This window comes from Trichoderma evansii, assembly GCF_050947405.1.
Source record: "Trichoderma evansii strain SZMC 28006 chromosome Unknown GGI43scaffold_3, whole genome shotgun sequence".
In the NCBI taxonomy this organism is placed as follows: domain Eukaryota; kingdom Fungi; phylum Ascomycota; class Sordariomycetes; order Hypocreales; family Hypocreaceae; genus Trichoderma; species Trichoderma evansii.
The window spans coordinates 519,005-534,200 of NW_028145203.1; the positions used below are offsets into that span (position 1 = coordinate 519,005).

Genomic DNA, 15,196 nt, shown 5'->3' on the forward strand with positions numbered 1-15,196 from the left:
AGAGGTATTAGAGAACGTCTTGGCTGTATTCATGGACATCTTGTAGTATCTAATCTTCACCAATCATGCCTAAACGGAATAGTCTCGTCTATTCCATTATACCTATACTTCTCCTGCAAATTTTCAGAACCTGCTATCCGTCTCAGCTGCAGATCTTTGCGCGATTTCGAGATCTGAGATTTACAAAATCTTCGCATTGTCTCAAGCCAGAAAACATCCTTTGCGTCGACAGCGCATTTGTTGTACAATTTGTAAGCATCCTTCCATCTGTTTTGCCTCCTATAGCATTCGGCCTTGAAGAATTTTATTTTGCGTTATATTCGTCATTCCCTCTGCCACTGCAAGCATGCTGGCTTCATTGGCTTCGTCTAAAGCTTCTCTCGTCCTCGGTGGATTCGCTCTCAGATATCTTCTGCAAGCCTTCAAATGTTCTTCAATATAGCTCCGGATCCATTTCATATCATCTTCATCAGGTTTGAATAGCCGATCAAAAATATCTGGGGTTGGGTCGGACGGCTCTGTAAGTGACCAGGCCGATCTGTCTCTCATAATTGACTGCAGAAAAGTCTTTTGAGGACAGAAATTCGTGATTTTTTATGGTCACTCTTCAGCTATTCCATCTACTGCGGCTCCGTTGAGCATGTTTCTAAGTTCATGAGGCGTGTATACTTATTTCTGAAGATGAGCGATCTTTGATGAATCATATTGCCTTTGCTGGGTATGCTAAGTTTATCACACAGTTTATCACACAATGATCATATTCAAAGTTCTGAAGAAAAAATTCCCAATGAGATACTATTCTGTTCATTTTACAGCCACAGCATTGCCAGCAGCAGGTGATAATGAAAGGTAGGTGTAGCGCATATGAAACAAAGAAGAAACGGATTGTACATTACTGGCAAATGCTGTTATCATGATGTATTTTGAACAGGTACTGCTGTTCATATCTGTCTTATCCTGCAGCTACACTATTGAGATTTACTACTTTAACAGCTGCATAGGCTAGGCGCATGAAATCCTATGAAAGATTTCCATCATCGTCTATATGGACTGTTCCACATTGCTGGGAGTACTCTATGGATAGTCTTTCGACACTTGATGTCCATGTCTGTACGTGTTGGTGTGTTAGAGCCACCACTGTAATTAAGCGTGGTTACATGTAGAGGTGTAAACTCAAAGCTATCACGGCTATAACTGTGCAAATAGCAAGGCTCTTTTTAATGCTTCTTTCTTTTCGAGTATTAGCACTCGTTGCGTTGGTCTATCTACCTACTTTTAAACCCATCTGCACACATAAAAAAAATCACATATGTACGCCACCAAAAAAGCCTTATCTCATCATGTTTTCATGCTCCGTTATCCGCCGCCGCCTCTCCAAACCTCTGGTTAACCCCCTCGCATCCGTTCTTCCCTTTTTAATTCTCAAATTACTCCAATCAAAAACAGAGAAACATACGCTTAGCACATCTTGTACTCGCTGTGGCCGGAGGCAACTCTGTTGACATCCGTAGTCTGGAAGTCGTAGTCAATCTCAATGTCCAAGTCACGGCGGTTCTTGTTGTTGGGCTTGACGTCAAGCTTGACGTGGATCTCCTCTCCATCTTGTGTGGTGAGGACATCCTTGAGGTAGAAAACAGTCTGTTTCCAGTGAGTGTACTTGGTGTGAGGGCCGGTAGAGAAGCGGATGGGCTTGTGGCAGGCGGTGAAGTCGATGTCGAACCAAGAAACGAGAGCGTGGACGAAGTCGTCTCGCTTGGCGGTCAGAGTAAAGGACTGGTTGAAGGCGAGATCGGCGGTGGTGCAGGTGTAGAGATCGAGAGTCAGAACAGGGACGGGATCGGTAACGACCGTCTTGAGATCGACAGTATCGACCAAGGGTTCTGAGAGAGCGGTCTCCTTCAGGGGAGTGTAGTCAAAGCCGTACACGTTATCCCAGACTTTTATAACTGTCAGACCAGTGGAATATAGGTAACCAGAGAATAAGAAGCAACTTACATCCAATCTTCTCCTCCTTGTAGTCGCCATCCTCAATACCAGCGAAGAAGATGGTGGCCTTGTCAGGGAAGATGAGACCATCCTTGACGAGGTACTTGTCACGGGCATACAGGACGGTGTCCAGCATGCTTTCGTAGAGGAGGAAGTAGCCCATCCACTCGGAGATGATGATGTCGACCTGAGGGAAGGGCAGCTCAATCTCCTCCATCTTGCCCTGGATCAGGGTGATCTTGTCTGACAGGCCGTTGGTCTTGACAATCTCTCGGGCCTTGAAGATGATGGTAGACATGTCCACACCGATGACATGCTTAGCGCCGGACTTGGCGGCAAACCTATGAAAGAAATCATGTGAATATTATGTTTTTTTTCCCTTCTGCTCTTTCCCCTGTCTGTCTGTTCGTTTCGACGAGATGTCGCAAAGGAAAAACTCGACGACGGAGCGTAATCGCGAGAGGAGAAAATTCGGAAGCACATACATGGAAAGGATACCGGTACCGCATCCAACGTCGAGAACAACCTTGTCCTTAAAAATGTGCTTGTTCTGAACGATGGCGTTCATGTACGACCTTGTGCGCACCTCATCTTTCTGCAGTTCGTAACACCAAAATGTCAGTCTATGTACTCTTTTTTTCTCTTCGCAATTTTTTTCTTGATAGCTTGCGCAGCCAGATGCGACCAACAATAGCGCCGTCGCATCAAATTTCGCGGCACAAGGCTGAAGGAGGGGCAGTCAATGCATAGAAGAGGAGGGGAAGATGTGCTCACCAGCATTTCCTCGTGGATGCCTGCGAATTGCAAACAAGAGTCAAAGTTAGATAACATATTCTCCTATAAAGATTCATTTTTTTCCCTCGTGTATTCGTACCATGATGATCGTAACTGCACGCAAGCATAATAAGTCAGCGTCGTCATCTTCAAACCATAATAGTCGCCCAAGAAGTCTCCACGGAACTGTTTTTTTCTTGCAGGAGCCACTCTCAGCTGATAGGAAAAACGTACCTCTTAAAGTAATGCTGCTCGCTGTGCTCCATGGTCTTGAGCTTCTGCTCAGCGAGCTCAACTTCCATGTTATCGCCGGACATTTTCGAATTAGAAATGGGTAAAAGAAAAAGAAAAGAAACGAGGCTCGTCTATTTAACAAAGAGGTCTATGATTGTCCTTCCGAGGCGGCACAACAGATGCAGAGAAAAATTCGTTTGTAAGGAGGAAAAAAAGACAAGACGCCTCTTTCACTGTCTGGTTTATGCTTTTGGCCTGCGGCTGGAAAGACTTGAATCGGCGGCGGCAAACACAGACAAGAAAGGCAGGCTTGGTTGGGCAGAAAATTAAATTATCCTTGTCACCGCCTTTGGCAGGGTCCCCGCTATCCACTTTTGGACGACCGAGTTTGCTAGTCTGTCGGTCAGTGGCTGATAGTACTAAAAAAAAAAAAAATTGCGATAGAGGCGTCGACAGAGGCGCTGATAGAGGCGCTGATAGAGCTAGCAGAGTTTGACAATTGCTGAGTTTGACATATGCTTAATAGCGTATCATTGTTAGACACGTGATAAAGGAGATTGGAAAGAGTTGAATATGCATCATCATTCATTGTAGGCATAGTAACTAGCATTCAACATAGGGACAAAGCAGTATTAGATTGACAAACATCTTCCTTGTATTATTTATAGATCTTGATTTCTTTACGCATCGAGGACGAGTACCCTGATATCCTCGGGGGTCTTATATCTCCCTAATCGACTTCGTCCAGCCCTTGCTTCTTTTATATCTTTGCTTCTTTCTCCTGCATCAAGCACCCGTACCTCCTAAGGTAGTACCCAACGCCAAAACGCCAATACATGCACCTTTGACAGCCGTGGCTCTCAACGAAAATAACTAAAACCACCCCTCATTCAACTGTCTTTCCCTTCCCATAAAAACTTAGACCAGCAGCACGCTGTTGATGCATCCCTCGTTCTCGGGGTTGTTGGTGACCTGAGCGTATCGGCCCCAAACGACCTTTCCTCCAGCAGTAACCAGACCCAACTCGCTGACATTGACCTCGAGAATAGTACCCTTGGTCAAAACACCCAGCTGAGTGTACAGAGGGTTCTGAGGGTTCTTCTTGACGCTGATGATGGGCAGCTGGACAGTAACGCCGAGCTCAGGGTGTGTGACATTGGCCTTCTTGTAACGCAGACCCATAGGACGGATAAAGCGCTCGTACTTGGGGTTTCGTCTGGTAAAGTCGGGTCCAACAAAGGTAGGCTTCGTAATGACACGCTTCCACGCTCTCTTGTGCGTCTTCTTGCCCGTCTTGACGACCTTGAACATCTCCTCCTCGCTGATACCTCGCACCTTGGGAAGGGGCACGCTAAACTTGGCAGCCTTCTCCGCACGCTTGTTTTTGATGGCGCTGCTGAGGGCCTTGGCCGTGGAAGGGTTTGATCGGTCGAGCAGGTACGAGGGCAGAGGCTGGGTAGGCTCCTTCTCGTCCGCGGTCTTGACGTTGCGCTCCTCGTGGGCCTTGATGGCCTTCTTCATCTGGATCTTCTCATTGTGGCGCTTCTTCTGGTACAGCTTGGCCTTCAGACCACGGAGGTTCTGGGCGTCTTGAGAGGCCTTGTGGCCTTCACGGGCAATGCGCTTTCGGGTTCGCTCTTCGTGATCGAGACGGCGGCCGTGCAGCTTGCGCCATCTCTCCATATACTCGTTCTGAGGCTGCAGGGAGTTAGAATCATCATTTTGATTGCCATTAAATAATTTCTTCTTCTCTCAATAACATACCATGTTGGCGGTGTTGTTGTCCTGTCCTGGACTTTGCTTGTATACAGTAGTGGAGACTGAGAGCCAGGTACGGTAGAAAAATCCCAGCCTTGAAAAAAAAATATAGGCGCCAATATTTCATCGGGCCCCGGCGCCACACTAATCCGGGCCGGCCGCAGAAAGTCGCAAAGCGCAAAGCTTCCTATCCATCGGGTGATTGAACACCATACCGGGGAAGGCCATAAAAGCTGCAGAGAGACCAAAAAAAGAATTTCGGTCGGTCGCTCAAAGTAAGGAGGCACAATCCAAAATATGAGCAGAGCACTCCTTCGCTCCGTGCTGGAGCTTAGGGCTCCGAGCTCTCGTCTCGCCCCTCTATTCGCACAGCCAATTCGTCACATACTGCCTCGAAGCTTCAACACCACTGCGCCAATCGTCGAGCCTGTTGCGCAGCCGCACGTCAACAATGCGCCAAATCCTACCGAAGACCAGGTCCGGCCTCTAGCCTTCAAGAAGAGCCACCCCACCGAGCCTCCTAAGCCAATTGATGACTCTGTCAAGACTCTTCTGCCCCTCCTCGCCGCTCAGCCTGGCCACTACATCACCGTCCATATTCATGGCTTTCCCTACCTTGTTCAAGAGGGCGACCAGATTCGCTTGCCATTTAAGATGCCCGGCGTCGTTCCCGGAGATGTGCTGCGCTTGAATCGCGCCAGTGTCATTGGCAGCAGAGATTACACTATGAAAGGTGCACCCCACGTCGACGAGAGGGCGTTTGAGTGCCGTGCTACGGTCTTGGGCACAGAGTCGGAGCCGCTGCGAATCAAGGTTAAGACGAAGAGGAGGCAGAGGAGAAAGCGTCAGGCTAAGAGCAAACATCGATATACCATCCTGCGAATCTCAGAGCTGAACATTAAGAATGTGGAAGAGTTTGAGGAGGCTTCATGAAAATTGTTGACAGGGGGCTTGAGAGAAGGGGAAAAATGAAAATGAGGTAACAAAAAAATGGCAAGGGGAAAAGATTGATGTGGAAAATTTGATAAACGATGTCACGACGTTGTAAAGCAAATATGTATCATCTAGCGTTCAGCATATATGGATATTGCTGGCTGTACAATAACAAAAAGGCGTGAAGATAAGAGAAACGGAAACAAATGGCTACAACACAAATCAAACACCAACTAAGACCAATTACTAGGCGGTTCAAACCAAAACAATAATGATATGTGACATTCAATTCCACGCCATATCGCAAAGTAGCGTCTCCAACACAAAGTGCTCTATACAGGCAGACCCATCTGTCATCCAATCCCATCCAATTCATAATAAAAAAACCCGCTCTAGCTCACAGTAGCGTGTATGTACACAAAACAAAGACAAGAAAGCTGAAAAAAGACATGTAAAACTCCTCAACACCAAGCTGGTGATGTCTTCGTGAACGTCGTTATAGAAAATGTGCTCCCTTTTAATTCTGCCAAGACCTTTCCCTATATCATAAGTTTTCCTCTCAAATTAAGAAAGACCAAAAAGCCCATAGACTTTGTTGTTCTTGTTCGTAGCTGCTCGTATTCTCTTCATTGGCGCTGTTATCCAGATTATTACTATTGGTGCGGCCTATTCCCCACTGCTTTTCTCAGACTGCTCCAGTATGCTTGTGGCCAGATGCTTGCACCTTCTGACTCTGTGGGCATGCGTTCTCGGCATCTCGAGACAACACTCTGGATGATTCTTCCTAGTAGTTCTTCATCGATGGGAAGAGCCTTGTCGCTAACCTCTGCAGGATACAGGAATGGGTCAGTATCGTGGAGGAGTTCTTCGCACGTCGGGCGCATATGCTGGTCTCGGTTCAGACAACGCTTCAGAGTTCTGATAAGCGAAGGGGGAACGGGTGCGCCGCCCATGCCGCGAGATGGATACTCGATGTGGTGCTCCCAGTTGATGATGGCCTGACATCTCGCCATCTGGTTCGCAATATGGCCAAAGGGTGGTAAACCATACACCATCTGGTAGAGGATACAGCCCAAAGACCACACATCGCTGGGCTTGCCGAGCTTCATGAGCTTAGGGCGACCAGGGAAACGACCGCCGCGCGGGTTATTAGAGTCCAGTAGTGACTCAGGAGACATGTAATTGGGTGTGCCTATCTGAGTTTCGCGATGAACATTGACTGTCTCGTCGGTCTGAATAGCATTGGCGATGCCGAAATCGATAAGCTTGAGTCTGCCCTTGACAAGGACGAAATTGGCGGGCTTCAGGTCTGAGTGAACGATGTCATACTGATGAACAGCGTGCAGGCACTCAAGCATCTCTTTCCAGTAGAAACGCACGAATACAGGGTCGAATCTGGATGCTTCAGGGTTCTGGCGACTTGCCAAGAGAGCGTTCAAGTCTCGCTCTCCCATTTCCATAACCTATTTCATTGCCAATGGTTAGTAAATTTTATCAAACTAGAATAATCAAAGAAAGTTATTACTCACCAAACTGAGTACCTGCTTCTCCATGTTCATCTCGTAGGCGAAGAGGTTAATAACCCGATCTACTCCTTCGAGCCGCCCGAGGAGATCAATTTCGCCCTTGTACCCCCTGATAGTCAGTTCATCGGCATTTTCCAAGGCCACACGCTTCAAAGCAAACATTTGCCCGTTCTCTGCAGTTACTCGATACACCTTGGCACTGCCGCCACGGCCAAGGCAATCTAGCCTTGTGTAAGTTTTTCCGTTTACTCTTAGTACATTTCTCCGCTGTTTGGTCGAAGTAGATGCTGCTGCTGCGCCAGTAGTTGAAGTAGCCGCCTCCATGACAGACATCTTGGGAGGAGGGGGAGGGGCAGGCCGCTGGGGAGTATTGTTTGCGACTGGTGCCAGTGGTTTCCGTTCTGGGGAAGCCGGCCTGGCGAAGACATGATCATTGCTCAACGATCGCGCAGGAGCCTTATCCATTGGATCGTCAAAGGAAGATTTCGGACGCTTGTAAGCGGAGCGAATTTCGTTTTCCTTCTCGCTTGTCGAGGGTACATTTGCGGGTATATCATGATACAGGACCGATTTTCTATATGGTATTTCCTCCTCTTCCTCCTCCTCTCTCTCTCTTTCTACTGGTGCATATCGCTGCGGCTCTGGTTCAGGGTCAAACCTACGCGGCGAGGGTCGCCCAGATCCGGGACGGGAATCCATGTTAGAGTAATGTCTCCTATGAAGCGCTCTAGCAGAAGCACTTGCACTAACAGGACTTCCAGAGTTGAAGTCTCGGTTACCATCCGGGTAGTAAGGAACTTCTGGCACATCATCCATCGGGTGGTCTTGGTCTTGGTCTTGCTCCTGTTGAGGATTGTACTGATCCATTTCTCCTTCACCCTCAACATCCTCATCGCTCTGTCGCCGCCTTCCACGTCGTGCAGGGCCGCTCAGAAATGTTCCGGGGATCTTGCCGGCACGCTTGATGCGCATCGAGCTCTGCGGGTTGCCATTGTCGTCTGGCCGTCCTTTCGCTGAGGCATGTCGTGAGACACTACCATAGGCTGTGGGTGCCGCCGTGTTACGTGCGACAGTCTCGGGAATCTCGTAGTGTTCGTAATCATCCACCTCTATAGCAGACCTTTCGACGGCAGAGCGATCAAATGATCGGCCTGATGATACACCAACTGAACCCAGTCTACTGCGATTACCAGAAGAGTTGGTGGAAATCCTCACGATGCGGTTCCCGTTTGCAGGTGTGTTGATGTCTGCTGGCGGCTCTGGCTTCTCGTCGGCAGATTTATCCCTACTGGCTGGCCGACTAGTCTGCTGGTGTCGCTGTGTTGATCGAGAGAAGGAGCTTGAGCGTCGTTTTGAAGGCTGGATCTGGCTCAGGGATTGTGGCGTGTTGCTAAGCCTTACTACTCTTTTTCTTTGTACCGGGCTTGTGCCATGCTCTCTAGCGGGACTCGAGGCCCTCGATGTTTTGCCCTCGGGAGCATGTCCACTTATCGAGGCTCGATGTCTTCCGCGCTCAGACATCGAGGATATTGATGCATTCAATTGGCTGGCCCGTCTTCGAGTTCGTGGTGGTGAAGGTGGGTTCTCCATAGGCTGGGCGGCAGACTCAGGCCCGCCATCATTCAGAAGCGCTTTGGTGAGAGCGCTCAACTTCATAGGCAGCACAGGAATCTCATCCTCGGAGCTATCATCGTTGTACTGGTTGGCGTTGTTTCGGGATTGCATCGCTTGAGCCTGTTGGCTCTCGCTTCTAGTCACAGCTGATCGTGAAGGAGGCTGGCGTAGAGCCTGTTGTCGCTGCGAGACCCTCCGGACAGGGCCGGCGCCCATTGGGGTCGGCGATGAGGCCGTCGCCATGGTCGGGATATGCGTGCTGGCGGTCAAGCGGGGGTGGGGAAAAAATCGTAATCGGCAAACAATTCACAGTGGGCTTTTAACGAATTAAAATAAATATACTCTATGCGTGCCGCTTCCTCATGGTCCGGAGGACAAAAAACAATCAAGAAACTGGAAGTTCTGTTGTGTAGGGGTGCATGATCTAGGATGAAGAGAGCGGAGAGAGCTAACTAGAGCCAAAAGATTATTTTTGCCTGGGTGATGTTTGCGAAACAAAGCTGGCCAATCAGCGCCCGCCCGGTTGCTGCGGGCAACGTACAATTCCAGGCACGGCACCGGCGATGGCACCAGCGCTAGTCGGCAAGGGTGGCTTTTAGGTGCGACAAGTTAAAATGGCACTGGTTCATGACGATACTGGGCGACATGAGGTCCGGCTGTGCATCAATGAATATATTGGGCGGTGATGATGAAGCTGCAAGATGGGATTTTTGCCCGTCCGTACAGATTATAAGTGCGGTTGTGGCGATACCGCATGTGACATGGAGCTAGCATGTACCGGTACCCGCTATCGAATCTTGCAATACCGCATTTGGTTCTCGAGCCTAAATGGCAGCTATGAGCTGTAAGTGCTGCCACTACTGCTATCTTAGCATTTATTAGCATTTGATGCTGTAGAGTAGGTACTAAGCTCGTCAACAGAGACTAACAGGATATTGGAGCATTATGCACTGCTGTCAACAATGCGCAATAGATAGTCTCACATTTTTGCATCTTGGCAGGGGCAATTCCAGGCTGAGTCGAGGGAGATTCATCTCGTGGACTTGCCTGTATTAGTCTTAATATGCACTTCGTACCGGTACTTTGATCTCCATTACCGCTCCGAGGGCCTCCGAGTACCCGCACCCAATGGGCCGCCCCAAGCTCCGCGTTCTATGTGAATTTCCTTACAAACCTCCATATCGTGGCAGCATCTCTCCAATTGCTGGATTCAACCTCCACTAATTATACCGTGGCCTTTTTTTGATCCACGTCCCCTCCTTCTTGGCGCAGATTGCGCATCTTTTTTTCTCTTCTATAACGTTTTTACATTTCTTTTCGATTTTTTCTTTTCTTCTTTCTTTCAGGTATTTTCCCATCCGTCAATGCTGGCGACATGGCGGCCCTACTAGGTGGGAGACCAAGCTCTCGCGCCATCTCCTTGATCTTGCTTCTTGTGGCATTCTTTGCTGGCGTCACCTTTGCTTCTGTCGGTGACCAGCTGGAGGACTTCAAACGATGTCTTGACGTATGCCTGCATTCTTCTGATTGATTTTCCTGCGCAATTGGCTAGGAGTATTACTGACAGATCTCTGAATAACAGGTCTGCAAGCTCGAAAACTGCGGCCCTGGCAAAACTGAAACTCCAATTCGTAACTCTCCCTCCCTCTCGAGCTCGATATTCGCCAAACAACGAACAGAAAACAAGAGTCTTTAGCTAACAGACGATGAACAGCCCTCTCCCGCCGCCTCCTCCTCTGGGACTGTCCCGCCGAATGCGACTATACCTGCCAACATATCATCACCGCCTCCCGCGTCGCCTCCGACCAAAACGTCGTCCAGTTTCACGGCAAATGGCCCTTCTACCGCTTCATCGGCATGCAGGAGCCATTCTCCGTGCTCTTCTCCATCGGAAACTTTTGGGCGCACTGGCAAGGGCTCAAGAAAATCCGCGAGCAAATCCCAGCCCACTACTCCCTCCGCCCTTACTACGAGGTCTTCTCCTACTTTGGCCTCACAGCCTGGATCTTCAGCTCCATCTTCCATACCCGTGACTTTGCTGCTACCGAGCAGCTCGACTACTTCGCCGCCGGCGCCAGCGTTCTGTACGGCACGTACTACACTGTCGTGCGCATCTTCCGGCTCGACCGCAAGACGCCGCGCCGACGCTCTGTCCTGCGGGTGTGGACGCTGCTTTGCTTTATACTATATGCCTGCCACGTCGGATACCTGAAGCTCTTCAGCTGGGACTACACCTACAACATGGCCGCCAACGTCGTTGTCGGCATCATCCACAACGCCCTCTGGAGTTGGTTCAGTTTCCACCGGTATCGCAAACTGGGTCGTACTTGGGCCATGTGGCCCAGTATCGCAGTGGCATGGGTCATGTTCTCCATGAGCATGGAATTGTTCGATTTCCCACCCTGGATGGGCTGCATTGATGCCCACAGCTTGTGGCACTTAATGACGATTGGGCCGACTGTTTTGTGGTACAAGTAAGTTTGAGCTGCATGCTACATACCCCGTACAGAAGATGACAACTTGACACGTGTAATCTTAAAAACTAAAGAAATGAATATTTTGCTAACAAAATTCACTCAATAGTTTCCTGGTTAAAGATGCAAACGATGACCTTGCCGGAAGCGAGAGATTAAAGGCTTAATAGGCATGACGAAGAAAGATAGGGGGCCGGAAATTTTAATACTAATAAGGTAAAAAAACATAAGAGGATAATACATAAGGAAAGATTTCAGAGGCGTTCAGTTTTAAGAATTATCATTGAATTGTAACTTTTACTTCAACTTGCTTGAATTAAAATAGCAATATACCCCAGAAATGCAATAGCCAGCGGGTATTATAGCGGCCACGCGCCCCAGACCATCGTCTTGCCCTCATTGGTATCTCCTCCCAGAGCCAAAAATCCAGTGCGTTTAGTTCCCTTTGCACATTTGTATTCTCGTATACCCAGCCATATATAAATAAAACAAATAACTGAAAGATTACACAACCGATGATGATATGAATCCCATCGATCGCCTGAATCATAGCCTCCAAAAACTCCACAAATCCATTACAGACTCCGTTTTAAATTTTTCCCGTCCACGGGTCTGCTTCTGATCGAATTATCAAGACCATAAATATTGATATCTTTTAAGAAAAAAAAAAAAGAAGAGAAGCAGATAGACAAAAGAAAGACAATGTCATCGCATCATTACAGCAAAGGGACAACAACGAAAACTATGAGCTTAGCAAATCTCGCACAGACAGCGCTCGTCCGTTGTTGTTGTTGTTCGTTGTTCCCCGTCTGTCGCTATTGAGCATCAACAACGCTGCTGTAGCTTCTTGATCAAGGTCGCTCTGCGGTAGCAATGCAGGACTTGTCAATGTTGATCCAGAAGTGCTGCTGTGTGTGTAAGAGGCAATGTTGTTGTTGACAAAGGTCTGAGGCCCAAAGGCGGGAGATGTTGTGGTTGACCCGCTGTAGCTATAATGTCTCTGGTCGGTGGAAACCGACGAGTATGAGTGCTGGCGATGGCGAGAGTCTTGAGCGTAGAGCGCAGGAGAGACTGAAGGCCGCTGAGGGGCAAAGATGGGAGACGGAGCCTCAGAATCAGTCATTTCGACATCTGCAGAGGGATCTTCCCGGAAAGTTGGGTGGAATTCTCGAATGGGAGGTAGGGGGCTGTGTGAAGCCTCTGGCTGGTTCTGCTGGTTCTGCTCCTGCTGGGCCTTTAACTTGGCGACGCAGTCCTCCAAATAGCGGACATACTCAATCGAAGCCTGAACAACTTGTTAGTTAGCAAATACGCTGCGTATGACTCGCCATTCGTGGGGAAATTTTGTGGACTGCCGAGTACATTGGGGCGGGAAGGGATAACGAACCTGTAGAATGGCCAGCTTGTGCATCTCGCCGGTGCACGCCGGGATCATGCTCTTCAGCAGGGCAAACTCCTCATTCATCTTGCTCCGTCGTCGCCTCTCAATCAGGCTGTGGGCAGTCTTCCTCGCAATCTTACGCCCGGCTGCGCTGGTTGCGCTGGGCTGCTTCTTCTTTGATTCGCTCTTGGCCGAGGCACTCCCGGCGCCGGACCCGGACTCGGCCCCGGGAGCCGAATTTTTGGCGCTGGCCGCCGATTTGCCGCCCGCCTTGGCCGTCTCCTTGGTAGAAGTCGAGCTTCCGCTCGATTCCTGGCTTCGGGGCTTCATCTGGATGATTTTCCTGGAGCGCGTAGGGGGAGGGGGCAGGGCAAACGTGGTCTCCTTGGCCTCTTTATTTGCAGCGGACGAGCGTCTTCGGGACTTGACCGTTTCCGCCGCTTGCATAGGATAAAGGGTCTTGGGCGATGTGGCAGTGTCCAAGCCTAGGGTCGAGGTGGGCGAGAGCTTAGAGTCGACTGGTGAAATGCGTGAAGCATCGGCATCGTGAATGGCCGGAGGGGGCAGCTCAAAGGCTAGTTGGAGAGAAGAGAGCTGCTGGATTCCATCCTTGCCCCTGATATCGGACGAGGAACCAGGAGTAGGGGGAAGTGTAGGACGAGGCATGGCCACCACTTCGATTAAGTACCCTCGAGGTACTACTCGATGACAAGTCTTCTGTAAGCAGCTATATTATGCAGACTACCAACAATGCCGAGCCTGGAAAGCCAAGCTTGCATGCACGATCGGTATCTAAGGATTAGTTTTAGGCTATCGGCCACACTCCGCGATCCGCAATCGCACGTCGTGTGGTCTCAGGCTGATTGCTCGCACCCACTGACACGCGACCTTCAAGCCGACGGCAGGGCCGTTTTCCAAGCTACTTGCCGGAGTGGTACGCGGCACCTGGTGAGGCGCAGCCAGGAAGACCTTGTTTTCCGCACTAAATCTTGCTATAAGTAGAGGCCCAGATGGTGACGACAGCGGCACACTACCCACCAGTATGGGGAAATAATATGAATTAAGAAAAAAAGCGCACCGAATCCGCGGGCGCCGTTGCGTGGACAGGAGGAACGGCAGCTTAACCGAAGCTCGGGTGCCTCGATGCAAGGGTTGATGCAGTTGGTGGTTTGGCAAGATAAGCTATGGCTGGAGCCTTTCTTTGGTGGTGTTGCAGACGGCCTGGCTGCGTCTGTTTGTCCGCGCGGGCGTTTTCAAGCGGGACAGTTGTCGAGTGAGAATTAAGAAGGGGCTTTGTGTGTATCCTTTCCCGATCGAATATGCAGTGTAAAAGAGAAAGCCTTTTTTTATTTTGTATAGGGATTGAGATTTGGTGGTGAATTTGGCTTGTATCACGGCAGCTTCACAAGACAAAGTCGGCGGCACGAGACCACTTATGCACCCTGAAAGAGAGGGCAGGGCGCCCGAAGCAATTATCCGCGGAATAAAGAAGATGGAAGAGGAACAGGAAATCCGGAGGAAATAAAAGAAACAGGTTGCAGAGTAGCGTAAGAGAAGGGAGGATGGAAAACTCGCTTGCTCATGGCAGCTTGTCACTATTTCACTAAGGCGGCCTTTCTCTCCTGATAAGCCTCCCCTACCGAGCGCTACATTACAAAAACAGAAATCGTTGAAAAACGAGCAGCCGACCACATCCCCCCAGGCGAATCTGCTTTCAAGGGCCCTTTTTTTCCCACAACAACGTCGACGAAAACGTGCCTCTGCCAATTGACCAAGCATCATCGAGAAAATGGTCGCGTGCTCCCCATGGTGTCGCCGCCGAGCCGACGAATCAGCGGCCCGGACGAGCCCATGTGGTGAGCCTCGACCCTTGGAGCAGACGCCAATGCAAGCTCTCTGTGCCGCAAATCTTGGCTTCTTGTCTCTCTCTCCAGCTTATTCCTATTTCCTCTGCTTTATCCCTCTCTGCTTGTTATTTCGGCCCACTTGCCGTCGACATGGTCAGTTTCATCCTCTCAGACCTCGCCGGTGAGTCTCGTGCTCTCGTGCTCTTCCGACCATATAGCGGGTAGGGGATATGGGGGAGACTAAATAAACTCGAGCTGCGGATGGGAGTGAAATGAGCTCTTCCGTTGATTGTACAAGGCTATTGTCTGTGCTGGCAGTGACACTGGGTGCTCTCCCCAACGCCATGGCGCTCTTCGTGGCTGTTTGCGTTCAGTCCCAGCAGTTACATGCCACATGTTGTTATGTACTTCGTATCGTGCTACCTTCTGCCCTTTTCCCTCGCCAAAAGCCTCACAGCATGCTTTGATGACATCTGCACAGACCGTCTGCCCATCCACTTTTAACAGCTTCCGGGGTTTGGGCCGCCCACGTTGGATGAGCTCGCGTGTCCAGTGGCAAAATGTGTCCAAGGGGGGTCCTCCTCAACCACGCTATTTCAGCTGGCCGATTTCATCGTCAGGTCCCTCTCTGTAATGGGAGGGCGGTGGTTTGCGCCACTCAATCCCATC

General features: G+C 49.7%; 7 protein-coding genes across 7 annotated transcripts; 2 read left to right on the top strand and 5 right to left on the bottom strand.

The window, feature by feature from the left end:
* Positions 1-1,220: 1,220 nt before the first annotated feature.
* On the bottom strand, positions 1,221-3,359 carry GGI43DRAFT_395541 (protein-arginine omega-N methyltransferase HMT1). Its single transcript, XM_083204876.1, has 6 exons — positions 2,995-3,359; positions 2,861-2,874; positions 2,761-2,780; positions 2,472-2,581; positions 1,996-2,327; positions 1,221-1,937 (listed from the first exon to the last, which is right to left on the bottom strand). The coding sequence occupies exons 1-6, from the start codon at positions 3,075-3,077 to the stop codon at positions 1,459-1,461; spliced, it is 1,038 nt and encodes a 345-aa protein (XP_083063877.1). The 5' UTR covers positions 3,078-3,359; the 3' UTR covers positions 1,221-1,458.
* A 232-nt stretch (positions 3,360-3,591) lies between these two features.
* Positions 3,592-4,818, bottom strand: GGI43DRAFT_395546 (rRNA-processing protein NSA2). Its single transcript, XM_083204877.1, has 2 exons — positions 4,759-4,818; positions 3,592-4,692 (listed from the first exon to the last, which is right to left on the bottom strand). The coding sequence occupies exons 1-2, from the start codon at positions 4,759-4,761 to the stop codon at positions 3,913-3,915; spliced, it is 783 nt and encodes a 260-aa protein (XP_083063878.1). The 5' UTR covers positions 4,762-4,818; the 3' UTR covers positions 3,592-3,912.
* An 87-nt stretch (positions 4,819-4,905) lies between these two features.
* Positions 4,906-5,748, top strand: GGI43DRAFT_238021 (mitochondrial 54S ribosomal protein bL21m). The gene has a single exon (XM_083200635.1). The coding sequence runs from the start codon at positions 5,050-5,052 to the stop codon at positions 5,683-5,685; it is 636 nt and encodes a 211-aa protein (XP_083063879.1). The 5' UTR covers positions 4,906-5,049; the 3' UTR covers positions 5,686-5,748.
* A 451-nt stretch (positions 5,749-6,199) lies between these two features.
* Positions 6,200-9,298, bottom strand: GGI43DRAFT_238019 (serine/threonine/tyrosine protein kinase MPS1). The gene is made up of 2 exons (XM_083200634.1): positions 7,215-9,298; positions 6,200-7,148 (listed from the first exon to the last, which is right to left on the bottom strand). Exons 1-2 carry the CDS (start codon positions 9,066-9,068, stop codon positions 6,339-6,341), a joined length of 2,664 nt encoding a protein of 887 aa, XP_083063880.1. The 5' UTR covers positions 9,069-9,298; the 3' UTR covers positions 6,200-6,338.
* A 551-nt stretch (positions 9,299-9,849) lies between these two features.
* GGI43DRAFT_238039 (Per1-like-domain-containing protein) lies at positions 9,850-11,541 on the top strand. Its single transcript, XM_083200636.1, has 4 exons — positions 9,850-10,332; positions 10,408-10,456; positions 10,540-11,299; positions 11,409-11,541. The coding sequence occupies exons 1-4, from the start codon at positions 10,201-10,203 to the stop codon at positions 11,464-11,466; spliced, it is 999 nt and encodes a 332-aa protein (XP_083063881.1). The 5' UTR covers positions 9,850-10,200; the 3' UTR covers positions 11,467-11,541.
* Positions 11,542-11,945: 404 nt separating this feature from the next.
* Positions 11,946-13,576, bottom strand: GGI43DRAFT_238051 (basic helix-loop-helix domain-containing protein). Its single transcript, XM_083200638.1, has 2 exons — positions 12,687-13,576; positions 11,946-12,584 (listed from the first exon to the last, which is right to left on the bottom strand). Exons 1-2 carry the CDS (start codon positions 13,344-13,346, stop codon positions 12,042-12,044), a joined length of 1,203 nt encoding a protein of 400 aa, XP_083063882.1. The 5' UTR covers positions 13,347-13,576; the 3' UTR covers positions 11,946-12,041.
* A 114-nt stretch (positions 13,577-13,690) lies between these two features.
* Positions 13,691-14,692, bottom strand: GGI43DRAFT_238135 (uncharacterized protein). The gene has a single exon (XM_083200640.1). The coding sequence runs from the start codon at positions 14,460-14,462 to the stop codon at positions 13,863-13,865; it is 600 nt and encodes a 199-aa protein (XP_083063883.1). The 5' UTR covers positions 14,463-14,692; the 3' UTR covers positions 13,691-13,862.
* Between the last annotated feature and the right edge of the window lie 504 nt (positions 14,693-15,196).